Below are 19,572 nucleotides of genomic sequence, written 5' to 3' on the forward strand. Positions count from 1 at the left end.
AATACTGTTTGCAGATTCCCTAGAGAGACTGTGATGCTGTGAATTTATTTAAACTTAATTTAATAGTTTATTAACTTTGGATTTGAATTTAATTTGAACAAATATAGTTTAAAAAAAACCCCATATTTTAAAAAGAACATTCAAATATTATATACTAAATTTAAAAGCAGAGAAGAACACTGATTAGTGCCATAAGATTAACTCTTTGATTATTTAAATTGTAGCTCTCGTATATTTTTATTTGAATCTGTGCTGGATCACATATGATTGTGGAAACGTGTATTGTTACATATAAATGAGCCTGATTTTCCCAGTATTGTGCTATGAAACAAATAAGGCAAATATGATGAAGCTCCTATAAGCTTGTGTTTATTGGAATGACTGTTTTCGTTTACTGACTTTATAATAAGTAAATTTTATAAACTTATGAAATTATTAGAACACCAGTGAATCCATTTTATAGATATTTTCTATTTACTTTTTTCATCTTATATTAGCTTCAGAAGGATTTCTGTTGCAAAAAAAAGGCTTGAAAGACCCTAATTTAATTCAAACTCTCATTTTACAGATTTAGAATCTGATTCTAAGGAAGAAGTTTCCTAAATTTTACACAATTAATTTGAGTCCTAATATCTAAATCCTGTGTACACAGAGTAAGTATTTTCTCTAATATAGTCATATTCTAAGGAATACAATATTGAGTAGGGTTGAATTTAGAACACTCTGATTTAAATTATGTCTTTAAGATAACATAGTTCAGGCCGGGCGCGGTGGCTCACGCCTGTAATCCTAGCACTCTGGGAGGCCGAGGCGGGTGCATCGCTTGAGGTCAGGAGTTTGAGACCAGCCTGAGCAAGAGTGAGACCCCGTCTCTACTAAAAATAGAAAGAAATTATCTGGCCAGCTAAAAATATATATAGAAAAAATTAGCCAGGCATGGTGACACATGCCTGTAGTCCCAGCTACTCGGGAGGCTGAGGCAGGAGGATCACTTGAGCCCAGGAGTTTGAGGTTGCTGTGAGCTAGGCTGATTTCATGGCACTCACTCTAGCCCGGGCAACAGAGCGAGACTTTGTCTCAAAAAAAAAAAAAAAAAAAAAAAGATAGTTCATTGTATAAAATAAATGGTTTTAAATTCCATGTATGTATTCCTGAATTTTCTATGAATTATCACAGTCTGGTCTTTAGATGCACAATCCGTGATGCTGGGAGCTTTCTTCATGATCTCATTAAGCATTGGAGAGGCAGGTGAGGGAGGCTGATTGACATCCATGAAATAGGTTATTCTGTCCACCTGATTAAGAATTTTTTCTGTGGGTGGGGCCTTTTGGTGTATATTACATAGGACCTAAATTTTCTTTTTATGTGCCAATTCTTAGAGGCTCATCCACATACTTCTTCTTCAGACTTCTTTGTGATAAATCTTCCAATCTTGCTTGCTCTTTCAGAATTTCTGATAGTCCTGCAGAAACCATTAGCCATTACACGTTAATAGGTATGTATTATTAACTCAAGAAATTTCTTCTTCAGGCAAGGGTAGGTGTAATGGTAGGTCTGTCTACTATGAAGATTTCTTTTCATTTCTCAGTCACGGCTCCCCTATGTTGGCGTGTAATGCTTCAGCAATCTGCAGTCTCAGCAATTTCTGGTTATTAGCGGCATAAGTGAGAACTATGTGTAAACCAAGCTTAGATTTTTTTTACCCCCTTTGATGTGAAACTACCCATGATGCCATTTGTATTGTTTGCGGGAAGGATAGTAGTGTGGAGAAGTAGACTTCTGATAGTTTGAGTAACCCGTTCATTTTCTTGTGCCTTTGTGCTTTGTTTTGGCTTATACATATTGTATATACCACTTCCAGTTAGTGAAGAAGTTCTGCTGGGTACATCATTTTATACCTAAAAAAAAAAAAAGGCTGGGGGTGGTGGTGGCAGGGTTCCTGAAAGATGTATGTATTTTTCTTTTCCCATTTACTCACATGAATGGTCACATGTTGAGCCTTTAGGGGAATGCCAGAAAGAAGGTTCTTGTTATAATTCAATATATGGGATCGATTCTTAAGAGTACCTGGTCTTCTCTTCACTTAAGGAATTATAGGGCTATAAACTGAATAAAGTATGGGAATCGGGTCAACTCTCGTGACTTTAAATAACAAAAATTTATGAAGGCATTTTGGGTCTTGAAGGCTTGTGGTTTATTCTAATGAAAGTTTTTAGTATTGTTACTGAGCCATCAGTGGGCTTGCTGCCTGATGTACATTGGCACTGGCTTTCGAGAAAAGAAAAGCTTCTTATTTCAAGTTGACTGGCAAAGAGACAGGAGGCAACGTTCAAATCTGTCTCCCCAAGCTGGGTGCTAGGGTAGGTTTTATAGGCATTAAAGAAGAGTAATCTCTTTGGATCTTGCAGTGAGGTAATGTTGGGAGGTGTAATCTGACTGGTTCATGCCATGGTGTGATGTCAGTGCTTGATCTTACTGGATCTTGAATCAGGTCATGTGGGGCCCATTTCTTAATTTGGTCCTTGTTCCTTGATCTAGGCACTTAGGTTCTGCCCATGGTTACATGTTCAGTTCATCTGGACATGCTAAGGTCATGTAACTTGCAACCTGGGGGTCTATGGTAACTGAAAAACAACGCACCATTTTGTTACACAAAGTTCAACCAGATTGGGTTGATGCTGTGGTAGCTTCATTGCCTATTGATACTAAATTTTTATAGACTCCAGAGTCCAATAAGCATAGCCCAGAATCTCTATAGATCAGACCACACTGATTACCACACCAAATTAATTACACCAAAAAACCCACAAAAATATAGGAAGGACCTAGATGTCCCTAAATCTTATCCCTTTTGCTAGGTTTCCAGTGTCCTGTTTCAGTTTGTGGAGTTGGCTCTTAAATCCTAGAAAAGATTTCTGTTATTTTATCTCTTTTAACATTTATACTTAATAAGATTTTATATTCTGGTCTTTTGTGCTCCTCTTTCATTTTTTTATCCTTTTTCTCTGCGCTTAGGGGTGTTCTGTCAAAATTTTCTTCTGTTTATCTTAATTTTGGGTTCAATGTACCTCTTGTAGTTCTAAATTTCTCGCATGTGTAGTTCATCCTAATCTCAGTTACATCTTCATGAGTAGTCATATGAAAATGAATTATTCTCTTTTAACCTTTTTGAGAACATTTAGAAAACAGTTTATTTATTTCTGGGGGAAGCGTTTTGTTGGTTTCTTTTAAGTGACTCCCTTCATTTTTCTTTTGGCTCTAGTGTTTTTTTCATCCTTATAGAAAGAAATTGAGGTTTTCCAACTGTTAACTCATTCAAGGAAGAGTCAAGCTCTATTCTGTCACATAGTACATGTTCATTCTTTCCTGAATTTGGGGAATACTTTCTATTTTTTGAATATTTGCCTTACCGTTTTTGGAATCCTAAAAATCTAGAGATTACCTGTAGTAGAGAACTTCTGCTTTGTGCTAAAGATTTCTTCCCCTTTCCCCTTTTTGTGGCCAGCCATGCTAGTGACAGGGCCTGGAATGTATCTAATCTGCTTTAGTGTCTTTCCATGCTTAGTTTCCCTTAGTGGTGTCCAGGCCTCAGCCTATTGCCCTCAATCAGAGAAGAATTCTGGGGTTGCATAATGATGCTGGTAGGGTCTAAATATTGCTAATTTACACAGAGTAGGGAATGCAAACTGTGTCTTCTTTTGGTTCACCATCTGTCTTGCTTCTAGGACTCACCTTTTTGAGTGATGTGTTGTTGGAAAGAGTCTGTGTGAGGGAAAGTGGTTTTCTCATAGGAGGAGAAGGAGATCCCCAGTGGGTCTAATTTGGCTCCTTCCATCATACCACACCTGTCCCATATCTAGTAGTAATTTATTAAAGTTTCTGGAAAATGAAGTTTGCTTATCTCTTGTTTTCCAGTGATGATACATATTCTCCCAATTTTTAAAAATGTTTTTTTGGTTTATTCTTTCTTACCTTTCCCCCTCACCTTTGCCCCACATCCCCAGCTTTCCCTCCTTTCTTTCTTTTTAAATTATTTTTATGGATTTATGGGATACATGTGCATATTTGTTACATAGATATATTGTATGTGGTGAAGTCTGGACTTTTTGTGTGACCATCACCCAGTTAGTGTATGTAGTACCCGTTAAGTAATTGCTCATTCCACATCCATGCTCCCCCACGTTCTCACCCTTCCGAGTCTCTAGTGTCTATTATTCTACTCACTATGTCCACGTGAACTCATTGCTTAGCTTCTACTTATGAGAACATGTGGTATTTGTCTTTTTGTGTCTGAATTATTTCACTTAAGATAATGGCCTCCAGTTCCATCCAAGTTGTTACAGAAGATGTGATTTCATTCTTTTCGATGGCTACATAGTATTCCTTAGGGGGTGTGTGTCTGTGTGTGTGTGTGTGTGTGTGTGTGTGTATAAATGTGATATATCACATATTCTTTATCCAGTCATTGGTCGATGGGCACTTAGGTTGATTCCATGTCTTTGCTACTGTAAATAGCTCTGTAATAAACATACGAGTGCAGGTATCTTTTTGATATAATGATTTCTTTTCCTTTGAGTAGATACCCAATAGTGAGATTGCTGAATTGAATGGTAGTTCTATTTTTAGTTCTTTGAGAAAGCTCCATATGCTTTTCCATAGAGTTTGTTCTAATTTACATTCCCACTAACAGTGTATTAGCATTCCCTTTTCTCCACATTCTTGCCAACATCTTTTGTTTTTTGACTTTTTAATAATGGCCATTGTGACTGGAGTAAGATGGTATCTCATTGTTGTTTCAATTTGCATTTCTCTGATGATGAGTGATACTGAGCATTTTTCATGTGTTTCTTGGCCATTTGTATATCTTCTTTTGAGAAATGTCTGTTCACGTCCTTTGTCCACTTTTTAATGGGTTTTTTAATTTATTTTTTCTTGTTGAATTGTTTGAGTTACTTATAGATTCTGGAAATTAGTCCTTTGTCAGATGCATAGTTTGCAAATATTTTCTGACATTCTGTAGGTTGTCTGTTTACTCTGATTATTTCTTTTGCTGTACAGAAGATTTTTAGTTTAAAGTCCTGTCTGTATAGTTTTGTTTTTGTTGTATTTGCTTTTGGAGTCTTATTCATAAATTCTTTACCTAGGTCAATGTCCAGATGAGTATTCCTTAGGTTTTCTTCTAGAGATTTTATAATTTCAGGTCTTACATTTAAGTCTTTAATCCATCTTGAGTGAATTTTTGTGTATGGTGAGAGATAGGGATCCAGTTTCATTCTTCTGCATGTGGGTATCCAATTTTCTCACCACCATTTATTGAATAGGGTGTCTTTTCCCAGTATTTGTTTTTATCTTTTTTGTTGAAGATCAGTTGGCTGTAGGTATATGGTGTTGTTTCTGGGTTCTCTATTCTGTTTCATTGATTTCTGTGTTTATTTTTATACTAGTACCATGCTGTTTTGGTTACTGTAGCTTTGTAGTATAATTTGAGGTCCAGTAATGTGATACTTCTAGATTTGTTCTTTTTTCTTAGGATGACTCTGGCTGTTTGGTTTCTTTTTTGGTTTCATATGAATTTTAGGATTTTTTTCTTAATTCTGTGAAAAATGACATTGCTATTTTGATAGAAATTGCATTGAATCTGTAGATTGATTTGGACAGTATGGTCATTTTAACATATTTTGATTCTTGCAATCCATGAGCCTGGGTGGTTTTTCCATTTGTTTGTGTCATCTACAGTTTCTTTCATCATTGTTTTGTAGTTGTAGAGATCTTTCATCTCCTTTTTTAAGTATACTCCTAGATATTTTCTTTTCTTTGTTTTTTGTTTTTTTTTGTTTTGCAAATGTTGTAAATGGGATTGAGTTCTTCATTTTTGGTTCTCAGCTTGGTCATTATTGATGTGTAGAAATGCTACTGATTTTTTGTACATTGATTTTTGTATCCTGAGACTCATTCATCAAGTCTACGAGTCTTTTGGAAGAGTCTTTAGGGTTTTCTAGGTATAAGATAATATCATCAGCAAACAGCGATAATTTGACTTCCTCTTTTCCAATTGGACACGCTTTCTTTCTCTTGCCTAATTGTTCTGGCTAGGACTTCCAGTACTTTGTTGAATAGGAGTAGGGAAAGTGGGCATCCTTGTTCCAGTTCCTAGGGGAAATGCTTTCAACTTTCCCCATTTGGTTTCAACTTTCCCCGTTCAGTGTGATGGGGAAAAGTTGGCTGTGAGTATGTCATATATGGCTTTTATTATTTTAAGGTATGTTCCTTCTATGCCTAGTTTGTTGAAGGTTTTTATCATGAAGGGATGATGAATATCGTTCTGCAGATACTTTTTCTGCATCTATGAAATGATCATATGGTTTTCGATGGTTTTTGTTTTTAATTCTCTTTATATGGTGAATCACATTTATTGATTTGTGTATGTTGAACCATCCTTGCATCCCTGGAATAAACTCATTTGATCGCAGTGTATTATCTTTTTGATGTGCTTTTGGATTTGGTTTGCTAATATTTTCTTGAGGATTTTTGCATCTATGTTCATCAGGGATATTGGTCTGTCGTTTTCATTTTTTGTTGTCTCCTTTCCCGGCTTTGGTAAGAGGGTGATATTGGCTTTGTAGAATAAGTTAGGGAGGATTCCCTCCTACTTGATCCTTTGATACAATTTCAGTAGGATTGGTGCCAGTTCTAATTTGTACATCTGGTAGAATTTGGCTGTAAATTCATCTGGTCCTTGGCTTTTTTTTTGGTGGGGGGAATTTCAACCTTCCTACTCATAATTCATTTGTTCAGGATTTCTGTTTCTTCCTGATTCAAACTTGGGGGTTTGTATGTTTCCAGGAATTTATCTGTTTCCTCTAGGTTTTCTAGTTTGTGAGTATAGAGATGTTCACAGTAGTCTCAGATAATCTTTTGTATTTCTGTGGTATCAGTGGCAATGCCTCCTCTTTTGTTTCTGGTTGTGCTTATTTGAATTTTATTGCTTCTTGGTTAATCTAGCTAACTATTCTTTTAACTTTTCATTAATCTTTTTTTTTTTGGTCTCTATTTTGTTTGGTTCTGCTCTGATCTTTGTTTATTTCTTCTATTTTTGGGTTTAGTTTCTTTTTTTTTAAACATAGTTTTATTGGAGTATAATTGACATACAATAAAATACACATATTAAAAGGGTATAATAAGTTTTGACATGTACAGACCTGTGAAATCATCACCCCAATCAAGAAATGAACATACTCGTCACCCACAAATGTTTCATTGCATTCTTTTTAATCCATCTTTCCAGGCCCCACCTCCCATTCTTGTTTTTCTAGTTCCTTGATGTGTGAGCTTAGGTTAATTTGGGATCTTTCTATCTTTTTTGATGTAGGCATTTAACACTATGAACTTCCCCTTCCTTTTCACCCAGTGTCTCCCATCACCTCTCTGTATTTATATTTCAGTGTTCTTTTCCAAACAATCTAATTGAAGTTTGGATATCTACTCGATATTTTGGTTCCTTTCAGAGAAATATGCGTTCCCCAGCTGCATCTAGTCAGCCATTTTGAACCCCACTATTTCTTAGTTATTTCAATGGAAATTTTTTAAAGTATAGAAAGCAGCGAACAGTTAGATTTTATTTATCTAGAAACATGTTTAATGTATATAATTTTTAAAAAACATGTTTAATTTGATAAAAGAGGCATAGAATTATTTTTAGGTGTATGTTTATATACCAAATTAATATAAGACTAATTGCATTTAATTTTGATAGCTGTCTGTGTGGAAGCTAATTAGTACTTATTTCCTTTTTAGAAAATGGATTCTGCATCTCTCTTACCAACATTTTTAGATGTGGATTTGACAGTATCACATATTGAATGTCTTCCCAAGGATGTCCTGGTGAAATTTAAAGGCATAAATAATAATGAATGTGAGTTTGACTACCACATATTGCAGATGGAAATACAACATATTCCAAAGATGAAAAATAATGTGGACATTGATGAATTTTGTTTGGTTGAAGAAAAAGTATCTGGAGAATGGCAGAGAGGAAGAGTTGTGGAAAAGAAAAATGAACTTTATACAGTACTTCTTATAGATCGTGGAGAAGAACTAAGGGTTGATAGTACACAGGTTGCTTCAGCATGCAGCAATTTATTTGAACTACCACCACGGGTAATATTTGGTATTTTTGCCAACATACTACCAATTGGGGAAAAATGGTCTCCTAAGGCTTTGACTTACTTTAAGTCATTAGTAGGAATACATGTGAAAGGTTATGTGCAAGCTGTTTTGCCCCTACAACTGATTCTTCTTGAAGTGCCAAAAATTATATCCCAGGCTCTTGAATTACAATTAGGAAGACTTATTGATGGAGATTCATTTCGTCTTATTGTGGAAATGTTGAAAGAATTCCCTCAACAAATGCCAGATTTATTACAGTATAAAAGACCTGAATTGTCATTAAGTAATAATGATACTTCACTTGATATTCAACATGTTCTGGATAATTTGCAGCCATCTTTGTCAGTAGGAAGTACTGAAAGTGTAAAGATATCATCTGCACTGAGCCCAGGTAAATTTTATTGTCAGGTAATTAAATGGATTCCAGAGCTAGAAAACTTGACAATGTGTATGACTTTGCATTATGATACTATTAGTCGAGAAACTAGTCCCACATGTGATAATTTTGGACTACTTTGTGTTGCCAAAAGGATAAATGGACAGTGGCATAGAGGAATTCTTCAGCGGCTCTTGCCCAATAATGAAGTAAAAATTTGGTTTATGGATTATGGCAGTAGTGAGGCTATACCCTCAATTTATGTAAAGAAACTTAAACAGGATTTTATTTTAGTACCATTATTTTCATTTCCCTGTTCTCTTACGTATTTGCACAGTCCAGATAAAGATGCAAGAAAATATCAACTGAGTGTATTTAAAAAAGCCTTGTTAGGACAGATAGTATATGCACACATTGATTGTTTCAATAAGGATGAACATTTGTATTATGTGACATTACAAACTCAAGAGCCTACAATTAATTCCAAGTGTCTACTGAAGACTGTAGGCACACAAGTACTTTATCCAGTGTCTGATTCAAAACTCTCCAATATCCTGAGTGAGACGGATGATTCTGATGTGAACAGCTTTGCAGTTAAGAGTTTTATTAGAAATATTGAAGAATCAGTAGACTCTGTAAATAAGAAGAACATTTTAAAAGTAGGTTTTCCTATTAAAACTGTAGAAATGGAGATAGAGGCTGCTTACGTAGCTTTTGTAGTATATGTATTAAACCCATCAAATTTCTGGGTCCGCACTAATGACCATCAGAATGAATTTCAAGATATAATGAAAAATATAAACAAATTCTATGATTTGTGTGAAAATGATGAAATGATTCTAAGAAAACCTGAACCTGGATTATTTTGTTGTGCTAGATATAGCAAGGACAGACATTTCTACAGAGCTGTCATCACTGAAATTAATAATCATAAGATTAATGTTTATTTTTTGGATTATGGAAATACTGATTCCATACCATATTTTGATGTAAAAATTTTGCTTCCAGAATTTTGTGAGTTGCCTGCCTTAGCTGTGCGCTGTTCACTTGCACATATATTTCCTGTTGAAGATTTATGGGTGAAGGCTGCAATTGATTATTTTAAAAAAATAGTTTTGAACAAAGCAATTTTGCTTCAAGTTATAGCAAAAAAAGATGACAAATACACTGTAAATATTCAGAGTACTGAAGCCTCAGAAAATATTGATGTTGTCTCTCTTATGTTACAAGCTGGATATGCAGAATATTGGGAAGTAGAACCAGAATGTTTTCCAAAATCTGTGAGTGAATATTCAGTGTTAAATTTAAAATCTAAAAGCAAAGTTAACATTAAAAAAGTCATATCTGCCCTTCTTGAAGGACCTAAATCTAAAAAGTACCATTCAAATAAAGTAGAGGAAAGTAACTTGGCTTTGTCAAAGTCCCCAGCTGTTAATTTCTTAGATTTAAAAAATCCTTTCACCTCTGTGGGGACTGAGTCATCATTATTTTATAAAGAATATATTTTTAAACCAGGAACAGTTCTTGAAGTTAAATGTTCTTATTATTATGGCCCAGGTGACTTTTCATGCCAGCTCCAGTGTAAGTTAGAAGACCTAAAATTACTAATGGAACAAATTCAGAGTTATTATAGTGTTCATTCTGATCCTTATCAGATTGGACAGATTGCTTGTGTTGCTAAGTATTCCAAAGATGGGAAGTGGTATAGAGCTGCTGTTTTGACTCAAGTATCAAAAAAAGAAGTTGACACAATATTTGTTGACTATGGTTACCAAGAAAGAGTTTTAATTAAAGATATTTGTGGTATTAACCCACGTTTTCTTGTTTTGGAAGGCCAAGCCTTCAGATGTTGTCTTAACTATTTAGTTGAACCCACTAGTTGTAAGTTCCTCAATTGGACAGGAGAAGCATCCAGAGACTTTGGGAAATTTATCTCTTCATCTAGAGGGTTATTGACTTGTATCATCCGTGCCTTAGTTCTTATACATCCTAACTGTTTATGTAATTTGGTGGATTTGCAATCCTCATTTACTAGTGCAAAAAAATTTCTTATTACTTGTGGTTCTGCTCAGCATAGCCCATTATCAAAGCCACTCCCATCTTCAGTTAGTCTGTATAGTTACTATTATTCTTCATTTAATATAAAAGTTGGAAGTGAAGAAGAAGTATATATATCTCACATATATAGCCCCAAAAAGTTTTATTGCCAGCTTGGTAAAAATAATAAAGATCTAGAGATGATAGAGCAAAAAATCACAGAGATTATTAACCTCAAAACTTGTCCAAAATATTCTAAAAAAATGAGATTGTGCATATCTAAGTACATGGAAGATGGTCTCTCATATAGAGCTTTAGCAATGCCAACAGATTCATCATCTGACTTTCTGGTCTATTTTGTAGACTTTGGAAATAAGCAATTAGTGGAAGAAAGCATGTTGAGGGCCATTTCAGATCAGTTTCCAGAGTTACTGTTTACACCCATGCAAGCTATTAAGTGTTTTTTGTCAGATCTTAGAGATGTAGATATTCCAGCAGAAATCAATAGCTGGTTTGAAGACAGTTTCTTGGGAAAACCATTAAAGGCAGTAATATTGTCCAGGGAGTCAGATGGCCAGCTTGGTGTAGAATTGTATGATGGAAATCAACATATAAATCAGAAAATTAAAATGTTGCTTCATGCTTATGAAAAAAAACATTGTGACCAAGCACACTGTGTAGAAGAGAGTCATAAAATAAATGAGAATAAGAGACTTACTGCTTCTTGGAAAAGCAAAATAGAAAATGACTATCACCATAATATGATGAATAAAACTAGTCTGGTAACATATTCTAAAAGCAAAATAGATCAATTATTGAATCCCAAAAGTATATATGCCAGGCTTTTGAAACCATCATTTTGTTACAAAATTGAACCTGTGTCAAAAAACAAAGTGAAGAAGTCTTTGAATGACGGACTTAAAAGTGTAAAAATTGTCCCTCGATATGCACATATTCTTGATGAAAGTGGTGTGGCCCAAAAATCAGTAAAGATTGTATCACAATCTTTTATCAGAGAGTTAAATCAAGCAGCCTCACAAAACCCATGTAACCTTAATAGACCACAGATCAAAGACCTTCCTCAACCCAACATTTACTTGAATGCCAAGATTAAAGGATATGTTTCTAATATCAGTAATCCAGCAAGTTTCCATATTCAGCTTGCTGAGAATGAAAATGTAATCATCAGACTTGCAGATGCTCTAAATGAAAGAAGAGGAAATAGAGTGAAAGAGAGAAAATCAGTTAAACCTCTGGTTGGAGATCTTGTGGTTGCAGAATACACTGGTGACAGTGCCGTTTACAGAGCAGTTATTAAGAAAATTTTGCCAGAAAATTCTTTTGAAGTGGAATTTATTGACTATGGTAACACTGCAATAGTAAACACATCTAAAATTTATGAACTCAACAGGGAATTTTTAACTATTCCTCAGTTAGGAATCCATTCTTTTCTTAGTGGGATAAAATTGAATGAGCCTGATGAAATATGGGACAGCAAAATGGTGGATTATTTTGCTTCGAGAGTAAGCAACAAAACAGTTTCTTGTGAATTTTTGAAAAAGCATGAGCAGAAATGGGAAGTAAATATAATTTGTGATGAAAAATATGTCATTAGTGAACTACTGAAATGGAAAGCATGTTCAAAACCAGAGAAGACAGTATTGCAAATACCTCATGTTGTCTCTCAAAAGGTTAGCCCTGGTGATAATAATGAAATAAAGAGAGGAAGATCGAGTGAATATAAAAGGTCTATGGTCCCTCAACAGTCCTACCAACAACTGGTTAAAATGCCATTTGAAGAGTTAAAACCTGGACAACTTGAAAAAGCTGAAATACTTCATGTTTCCCAAAGTGGAAAATTTTATGTCAAGTTATCCAAAAATAAAAAAAAATTATCAGATTTAACGGGATTAATTACTAAAGAAGAAAAAAACTGTTCTCTTTTATCAGTGGAAAATGTTGAAAAAGGTTTAGAATGCCTGGCAAAATCTAAAAAAACTTTGAAATGGTATCGATCAAAAGTAGAAGAAAAATACGTTGATGAGAAAGTGCTTGTTTTTTTAGTAGATTGTGGTAGATATGAAATAGTGCCTTTATGTAATATCAAGGTGCTTAGTAATGGAATCAGAAATACTCCGAGACAAGCTGTGCCTTGTAAATGGATTTGGTTTGAAAATTCTAGGAACATGTCATTTGAGACCATTGTGTGGTTATTCATTCATTTGGAAATAAACATCCTTTTCCTGAAGTATTTAGACTCTGCTTGGGAAGTAGAAATTTTGGTAGATAACCTATTACTTTTAGAATATTTAAATCTGAATACAGTTCAGGTTGAAGAAAATAAACTTGGATCTTCAGGAATTGCTTTCAACATTGAATCTAAGACTCCTGTGTCATCCTGTGCAATAAGATCGTTTACTTGGGCAAAACTCCAAAATGGTAGGCAGTATGCTGGTATTGCCACTGCTGTTTCTGATCCATCAGACTTCTGTGTTCAATTAGAAGATTTCTTTGACACAATGAAGTATCTCTTTATGTTGCTTTCTGATCTTCCAGAAACCTTAGAAACATTGCCTCAAGAGCTTGTAATTCCTGGGTCTAGTTGTTTGTTCAAATATGAATTGGAAGATCAGTGGAATAGAGTGGAAATTTCTGAAGTCTCTGATCAGTCTTTACTTCTTGTGTTGATTGACTATGGATTTTCTTTTTATATATCTTATTCAAATATAATACATCTTAAAGTTGTTCCCGAGGAACTTTTGAATTTGCCAAGGCTGAGTTATCCGTGTATCTTACATGGTATCTTACCTGCTAAAGGGAAACATTGGAGCGAAGAAGCCAAAAGCTTTTTTCAAGATTTCCTAAGTAAACCAGGTTTAGTTTTTCTGTTTAGGGAATATGATTTTGAAACAAAACTCAAAGTAGATGTCATTCATGGGAAAAACAATTTGGCAGATATATTAGTTGCATCTGGTCTTGCAATGTATTCTAAAGATTCAGCTCATCTTGATGCAATTACTGCTACTAGATCCACTAAAACCCAATATAAATTACAGAGTAAACCTGTTTGCCCTTTGTCGGATCAAAATTGTTACAAGAAAGAAAATATAAATTGTACATGCACTGAGAAACAAAAGCCAAAAATACAGAAGTCTATAAAGAGGAAAGATGTCTGTAAGAACCTCTTAAGGAAAAGCCGTATTAGTAAAAGATTACATTCTAGAAATTTAACACTGAGAAAGAAAGTTGGTGGTGGAAAACATAATCTCCAAGGTATCATTACATTTGATACATGTGCAGCAGCTTCATTTTGGGAACTGCATGATGATGTGAAGAATAACAATTGTGTTGTAAACATTTCTGAAAAACTACCAACTGATGGAATACGTGAACATAACACAATGGACTTGAGAATAACAGTAAAAGCGTTGCATGTCAATGAAAAAATTGTATCAGAAGAACACTTTAAAGGTAAGTGGCTATTTTTTAAAAATATTCTTTTCTATAGATTCTATTTTTGATTCTTTAAATGTTTTCCATGTACTAAAATTATCCACACTGAAAATACTATATTGTAAGAAAACTTACTAGACAATCTGAATAAATGGATAAACTGGGAGTGATCCCTTGGATTGTAAAATGATGCTTCCCTATCTTTACTTTCTCTACCTTTGAATGGTAGAATGCAGTGAAAGTAGATTTTAACCACACATGCATGCACACATGAATGAAATTTTACAAATAATCTTAAGGGTTTCATAAAACTCCTAAAGGTCTGTAGTTCTCAGGTTAATAAATCTTGCTATTATTAGTTTCTTGAGCTCATTTTCAAGGATCAGTTTTCTATTATAGTTTCATATCATATCTCTTTAGGTTTTTTTAAGTGTGCTTCTAGGAGATTTCTAAATCAGCTAAATTTCTAAAATGAACTGACTTTAGCATATTTTCTCCTAAACTTTTTAGGCATCAAACTGATTCTAAAATGTTAAAATTTTAATATCTTACACACTATAGTGTCTGATTTAGCTTATGCACATATTTATTTTCTGTGTGGATTAATTATTGAGGATTTTTTGGGGGCTATAAAGAATGTTCTCTAATGAATATTCTGACTTTAAAATTTATATTATTCTATATTCTGTATTATAACTAACATTGTAACAGGTTACAGTCTTTCAAAGAGTGAGGTGTGTTGTTTTTATTGATATAATGTTAGCTAGTGTTTTATTGAATCCATATTTAGATATTTTATAGTGAATTAATGCTATAAAATTGGCCTCCTTTTCTAATTTTTGCATCTTTCATTATGGTAGCAGTGATTATAGTTGTGATAGAAGCAACTGCCATATTTTGAATGCTTACTAAGTTCCAGGAACTGTTAGTAGTTTTATGTGTATTGCCTTATTTCATGTTTATTACCACAAATCTATGAAGTAGACTGATAGTAAGATTTAAGTGGAGCTTAATAACTAGTACCCTGCTGCTTTGTCTGAATTCTATACCATTTTAGAGGAAACTATTATATTTAGAAGGAGAAAGAGAGTTGGTAAGCAAAATGTCACACTTAAAATAAAACCAGAAATGATATTGAAGAATGTAGCTTATATTCACGGGAAAATTGGCTTACCAATACTGAATCAAGGAATTATTTGACTTACACACATGGGCACAGACAAGAGACTCTTCATACGAGGTTCTACCCATGTAAAACATGTGGCTTGAGGAAGTTCTCTCCAAAAATAAAGGAGGAAGAGGCTAATCTAACATAGACCTTTCACTTTCCAAGTGACAAATTAGATTACCCCTACTCCTTGGACGCATGAAAAAAGGGAGCAAAGAGAGTAGGAGTAGTTTGCAAGGAGAGTGCCCCACCCAAGAATACTTTGACTGGAAGGAAACATCAGGAATAAGGAAGAAGCATTTTCCCCCAGGGTTTATTATCCACCATTTTATGGATGAGTCTCAGGGAAGTTAAATATCTTGACCATGAATTTAAAGCTGGTAAATAAGGAATTGAGATGTTAAACTCAGATGTCTCTGACTGCTTTTATTGGTTATTCATACTGCCTTTTAAAAAGTAGTTACCTTACTTGAGAAAGAGTTTCCTATAAACTCTTGGCCATCAAACCATACATTTTGGTCCTTGTATAATATCTTTTGTCATTCCTTTACCTGGGTGTATGTCTACCTTCTTTATGTTTTTCCCAAATTCTTTAAGAAGCCACTTTGGGCCCCTACTTTAATCTCCTAGCACATAGTGAATCACTAAGTGAGTTAAAGTGAAAGTATCTATTATAAAAGTAGTTAGAAAACCAAACAGTAAATTATATTCCCCTCCCTCCCCCCCAAAAAAAATTGAAGTCCTATTTAAGGAAGAAATTATAACTTTGTGGCAAATATAAGAAACACGATTTCATGGATTAAGAATAAATTTGTATATTTGCTATAATCATAGCTTTAAAACAAAACAAGGAAACAATACAAAAAACTGGTTTTGTTGCCTTTACTATCCAAGCTCATACCACCTCTGTTTCTCTTATGTTATTGCCTGCAGGTATTCTTAGCCCAGGGCAGAGTGATTCTAGTAAGTTCTTCTTGGTTGAAGACATCATTATTTGAAACTCTTGTCTGTTAAAAAAAAAAAAAGTGTATAGAAAAGGAACTATAATACAGTGCTTCTTTCTCAACCTTGGTTTTGCATTGGAATTAACGAAGGAAGCTTTAAAAAACACTGATACCTGACTCTCTCTTAAAGACATTTTTTTTTTTTTAATTCCTTTTGGGGCTGTGGCCTCACCATTGGGATTTTAAAGCTCTCCAACTGATGCTAATGTACAGTTAAGGTTGAGAGCCACTACTCTAGAGAGTATTGTGGATAATTTCCTGGATTATTTTGTGATAGAAAATAATTCTGGACTTTGTTTGAAAACTCTTAGACTTTATCTCTTTTGTATGTGGAGTCCAGACTAAGAATGAGTCACAGTAATTCTGAGCTCATCCTAAAGTAAATATAATAGTAAAAATAGCATATTAGAAATGGCCTAGACATATAATTCATTTATTTTATCTTGTCCCCAGGTATTGTTCTAAGTATAGAAGTTGCTGCCCTTTGTATTTAGAAAATTGGCTTATTTTCCCATAGTTTCAGCCTACTTTAACACATCAGTATTTAAATATTCAAAGTAATTGTTTTTATTTGCAGACTATTTTCTGCAGAACAAAAATTGCTAGTCTTTTTCCAGGATGTTTTTTTATGTTTTTTTCATTGTTTTCATGCTTGTTCTTGCCTGGAATTCCTTGTATAGATCATTATGAGAATTAGAGAATGTAACAGCCGTATTTTTTTTTAAAAAGTACACAAATGTCTGATCACTCTTTGGTAATGAAGCAGATCTTGATGGTAATATGCACCCACCCTCCTGTAGTTGTTTATTTAACCAGAAGACATCATTGGAAGAAATCTGGGATGGCAACTAAATTTTAGAGAAAAGTTTTCTTTGACATTTTAAATATGATGTAATATCTAGACATACAAAGGGGAATGGCTGTCAGACATGTGAAATGTCAAACTGAATCTTGAGAATACAACACTAGTGAGTGATACAGATTTTATGAATCACTTGCATTGGATGGTAATTAAAACTATGGGCATTGAGGCCCGACTCTCTGAGTTTGAAATACTTGCTTCATCCCTCATTGATTATAAAACCTTGGGTAAGCTATTTAGCTTCTCTGTGCCTCAGTTCTTCATGTGTAAAATGGAAATCATAATAATAGCTGCCCCATTGGCTGGTTGTGAATATTAAATAAGTTAAGACATGTAAAGCATTTTCAACAGTGTCTGGTACCTAATAAATGCTTGCTGTTAGAAATATCAGTAATTATCCTAATAAAGCTATATTTGCTTTGAAAGTAGTTTTGTGAAATAGTTAAAACAATTTCTGATGCAGCTATGCAAGAAAGTGAAATATTTAGGGTGAGATACACATTTAGTGTAATGGTTACATTCATGGCTAAATTTCTATTCTGAAGATAGGATTTATGAGACTATTATAGTTCCAAATAAAGAACAGATTAGGTTACATATATTTTTTCGTTTGTGGATATATATTGCTAAATGATTAAGAAAAGATGTTTTTGGTTACATAAAATTATACATATAATATATATTATAGTATATGTTATGATACATGTATAACTTGTTTATGCCCAATTTTGTTCCTTCTTTACCTTTTATATTGTGACTTTTAGGAATTAAGTGAAAAATCCTGCTAATAGTAGAAATTTAAAAAATAAGTCTCAAGTAACTCTTAGTGAGATTCAAAATGCTTTAAAAAGTATATTAGAACATACTCATTATTTTTTGTTTGTTTTTCAGTAGAGAGAGATGAAAGCTCAGATTGCTTTATACATCAGTTTGACAACAAATGATACATAGGATACCCAGTAATTACTGTCTTGGTTTAGATGCTGCATGTCTAGAATAAAAGTGGTAAGCATAAGCCAACAATTTCCAGTTTTAAAGCATGTTAAACTAATCTGGATTGTTCAGATTATTTCCCCAGGAGATAGCGTTAGAATGCTATAGAAATTTTCTGTAACCTAGAACTTGATCCTTTGGTTTCAAAAAGATTACTTGGTAAATGTGGCTTACCAACCTGAAGTATCTTGAAAATGTTTTAATGAACTCTTCTCCTTTGTATGTGGTTTCAAAGGCAATAGATAATCATTTTACCATTACTTTCTGCTATTTTTCAGGTGTCTTTCCTAAAACATTTGTTTCACTTGCTGCTTTGTAAAGTTATAATTGCAACTATGGCTAGTTAATGCTCCATAACCATTTCCCTGGAAAATAATAGGTGCTTGTAGGAGTGACATATATTAAAAGGTATAGAAGAGGGTTCAGACTTAATCCCATCTTTCCCTGTTTTTAGCTCATGATATTTTTCTTTCATTTTATTTTATAGTTAATCCCTATTTTTAGTTTGGTTTTATATTTTTGGCTATAGTTGAGGATATATTTGTGACATTCAGGAACACTACTATCTAGGGGAAGAGGAAATCAATATTTTGTCATTGTAGTTACTTTTGAATTGAAATTTATTTTCCAAGTAAACATTAATTGAACAAGTTTACAGTATTGTTTTGGTGCAAAGATAGAACCATAAACTAATAGAAATGCACCTAAGAGCATAACACAGATAATTCTGAAGAACTGGATATATGATGATTTAAAGAATAGTTGGGAAAACTTAGAAAATTCTTAAGCAACCTAGGAACAGTTTATAAATATCTATATGTTTATATTATCTTTGTTTTGATGTTGGGAAATAATTTCCAGAAGTACTGTTGTTTATGCATATATGTGAGTTTAAATTTAGTATCCTGAAAGTTTAAGTGTACTCAATACTTGAAAACTTCATATATATTTTTTACGCACAAGTTAATCTCTAGTATGTGGTTATTTTAGAACAGGATTTAACATTTACTCTTTGTAATCTAAACTCTTTGAATACTTTTGTGTTATTCCCTCCCCTTCAAGCCCTGTATTATCTTGAAGATTATTTTCTACAATTATGAAGAGTATTTCCTTTGGAAAAATAATCCATTTTATACAACTTCTATGGCTATTTTATCACTGGAGTGCTTTTGTTGTTTTGTTACTGTAAAATATTGCAGAGTTAATAACTGGTTTATTAAAACAAAGAAATGAATTTGAATGCCAAAGTAAAATTATGCTATAATAACTTTGGGGGATACCAATTTAGTCAGGAAAGACCACATTCACTTTTAGTTTTGCAGAATTCTTCTAACTTCATGTCTTGATCAAAAACATACAAACTAGAAAATTCATTTGTAGAATTTAAATTTTTATTATTTTTATTTCAGAATATTATAAGATACAAATGATTTGATTACATATTTTGCTTTTGTGCAGTTTAAGTCAAAGTTATAAGTGTGCCCATCACCAAGGTAGTGTGTATTGTACCCAT

The 19,572-nt window shown here is 33.6% G+C and overlaps 1 protein-coding gene across 1 annotated transcript; it reads left to right on the forward strand.

Moving 5' to 3' along the window:
• The first annotated feature begins 568 nt into the window (after nucleotides 1-568).
• On the forward strand, nucleotides 569-14,711 carry TDRD15 (tudor domain containing 15). The gene is made up of 2 exons (XM_045549124.1): nucleotides 569-653; nucleotides 7,795-14,711. The coding sequence occupies exon 2, from the start codon at nucleotides 7,798-7,800 to the stop codon at nucleotides 14,098-14,100; it is 6,303 nt and encodes a 2,100-aa protein (XP_045405080.1). The 5' UTR covers nucleotides 569-653; nucleotides 7,795-7,797; the 3' UTR covers nucleotides 14,101-14,711.
• Nucleotides 14,712-19,572: the final 4,861 nt, after the last annotated feature.

Source organism: Lemur catta, chromosome 4 (genome assembly GCF_020740605.2).
Source record: "Lemur catta isolate mLemCat1 chromosome 4, mLemCat1.pri, whole genome shotgun sequence".
In the NCBI taxonomy this organism is placed as follows: domain Eukaryota; kingdom Metazoa; phylum Chordata; class Mammalia; order Primates; family Lemuridae; genus Lemur; species Lemur catta.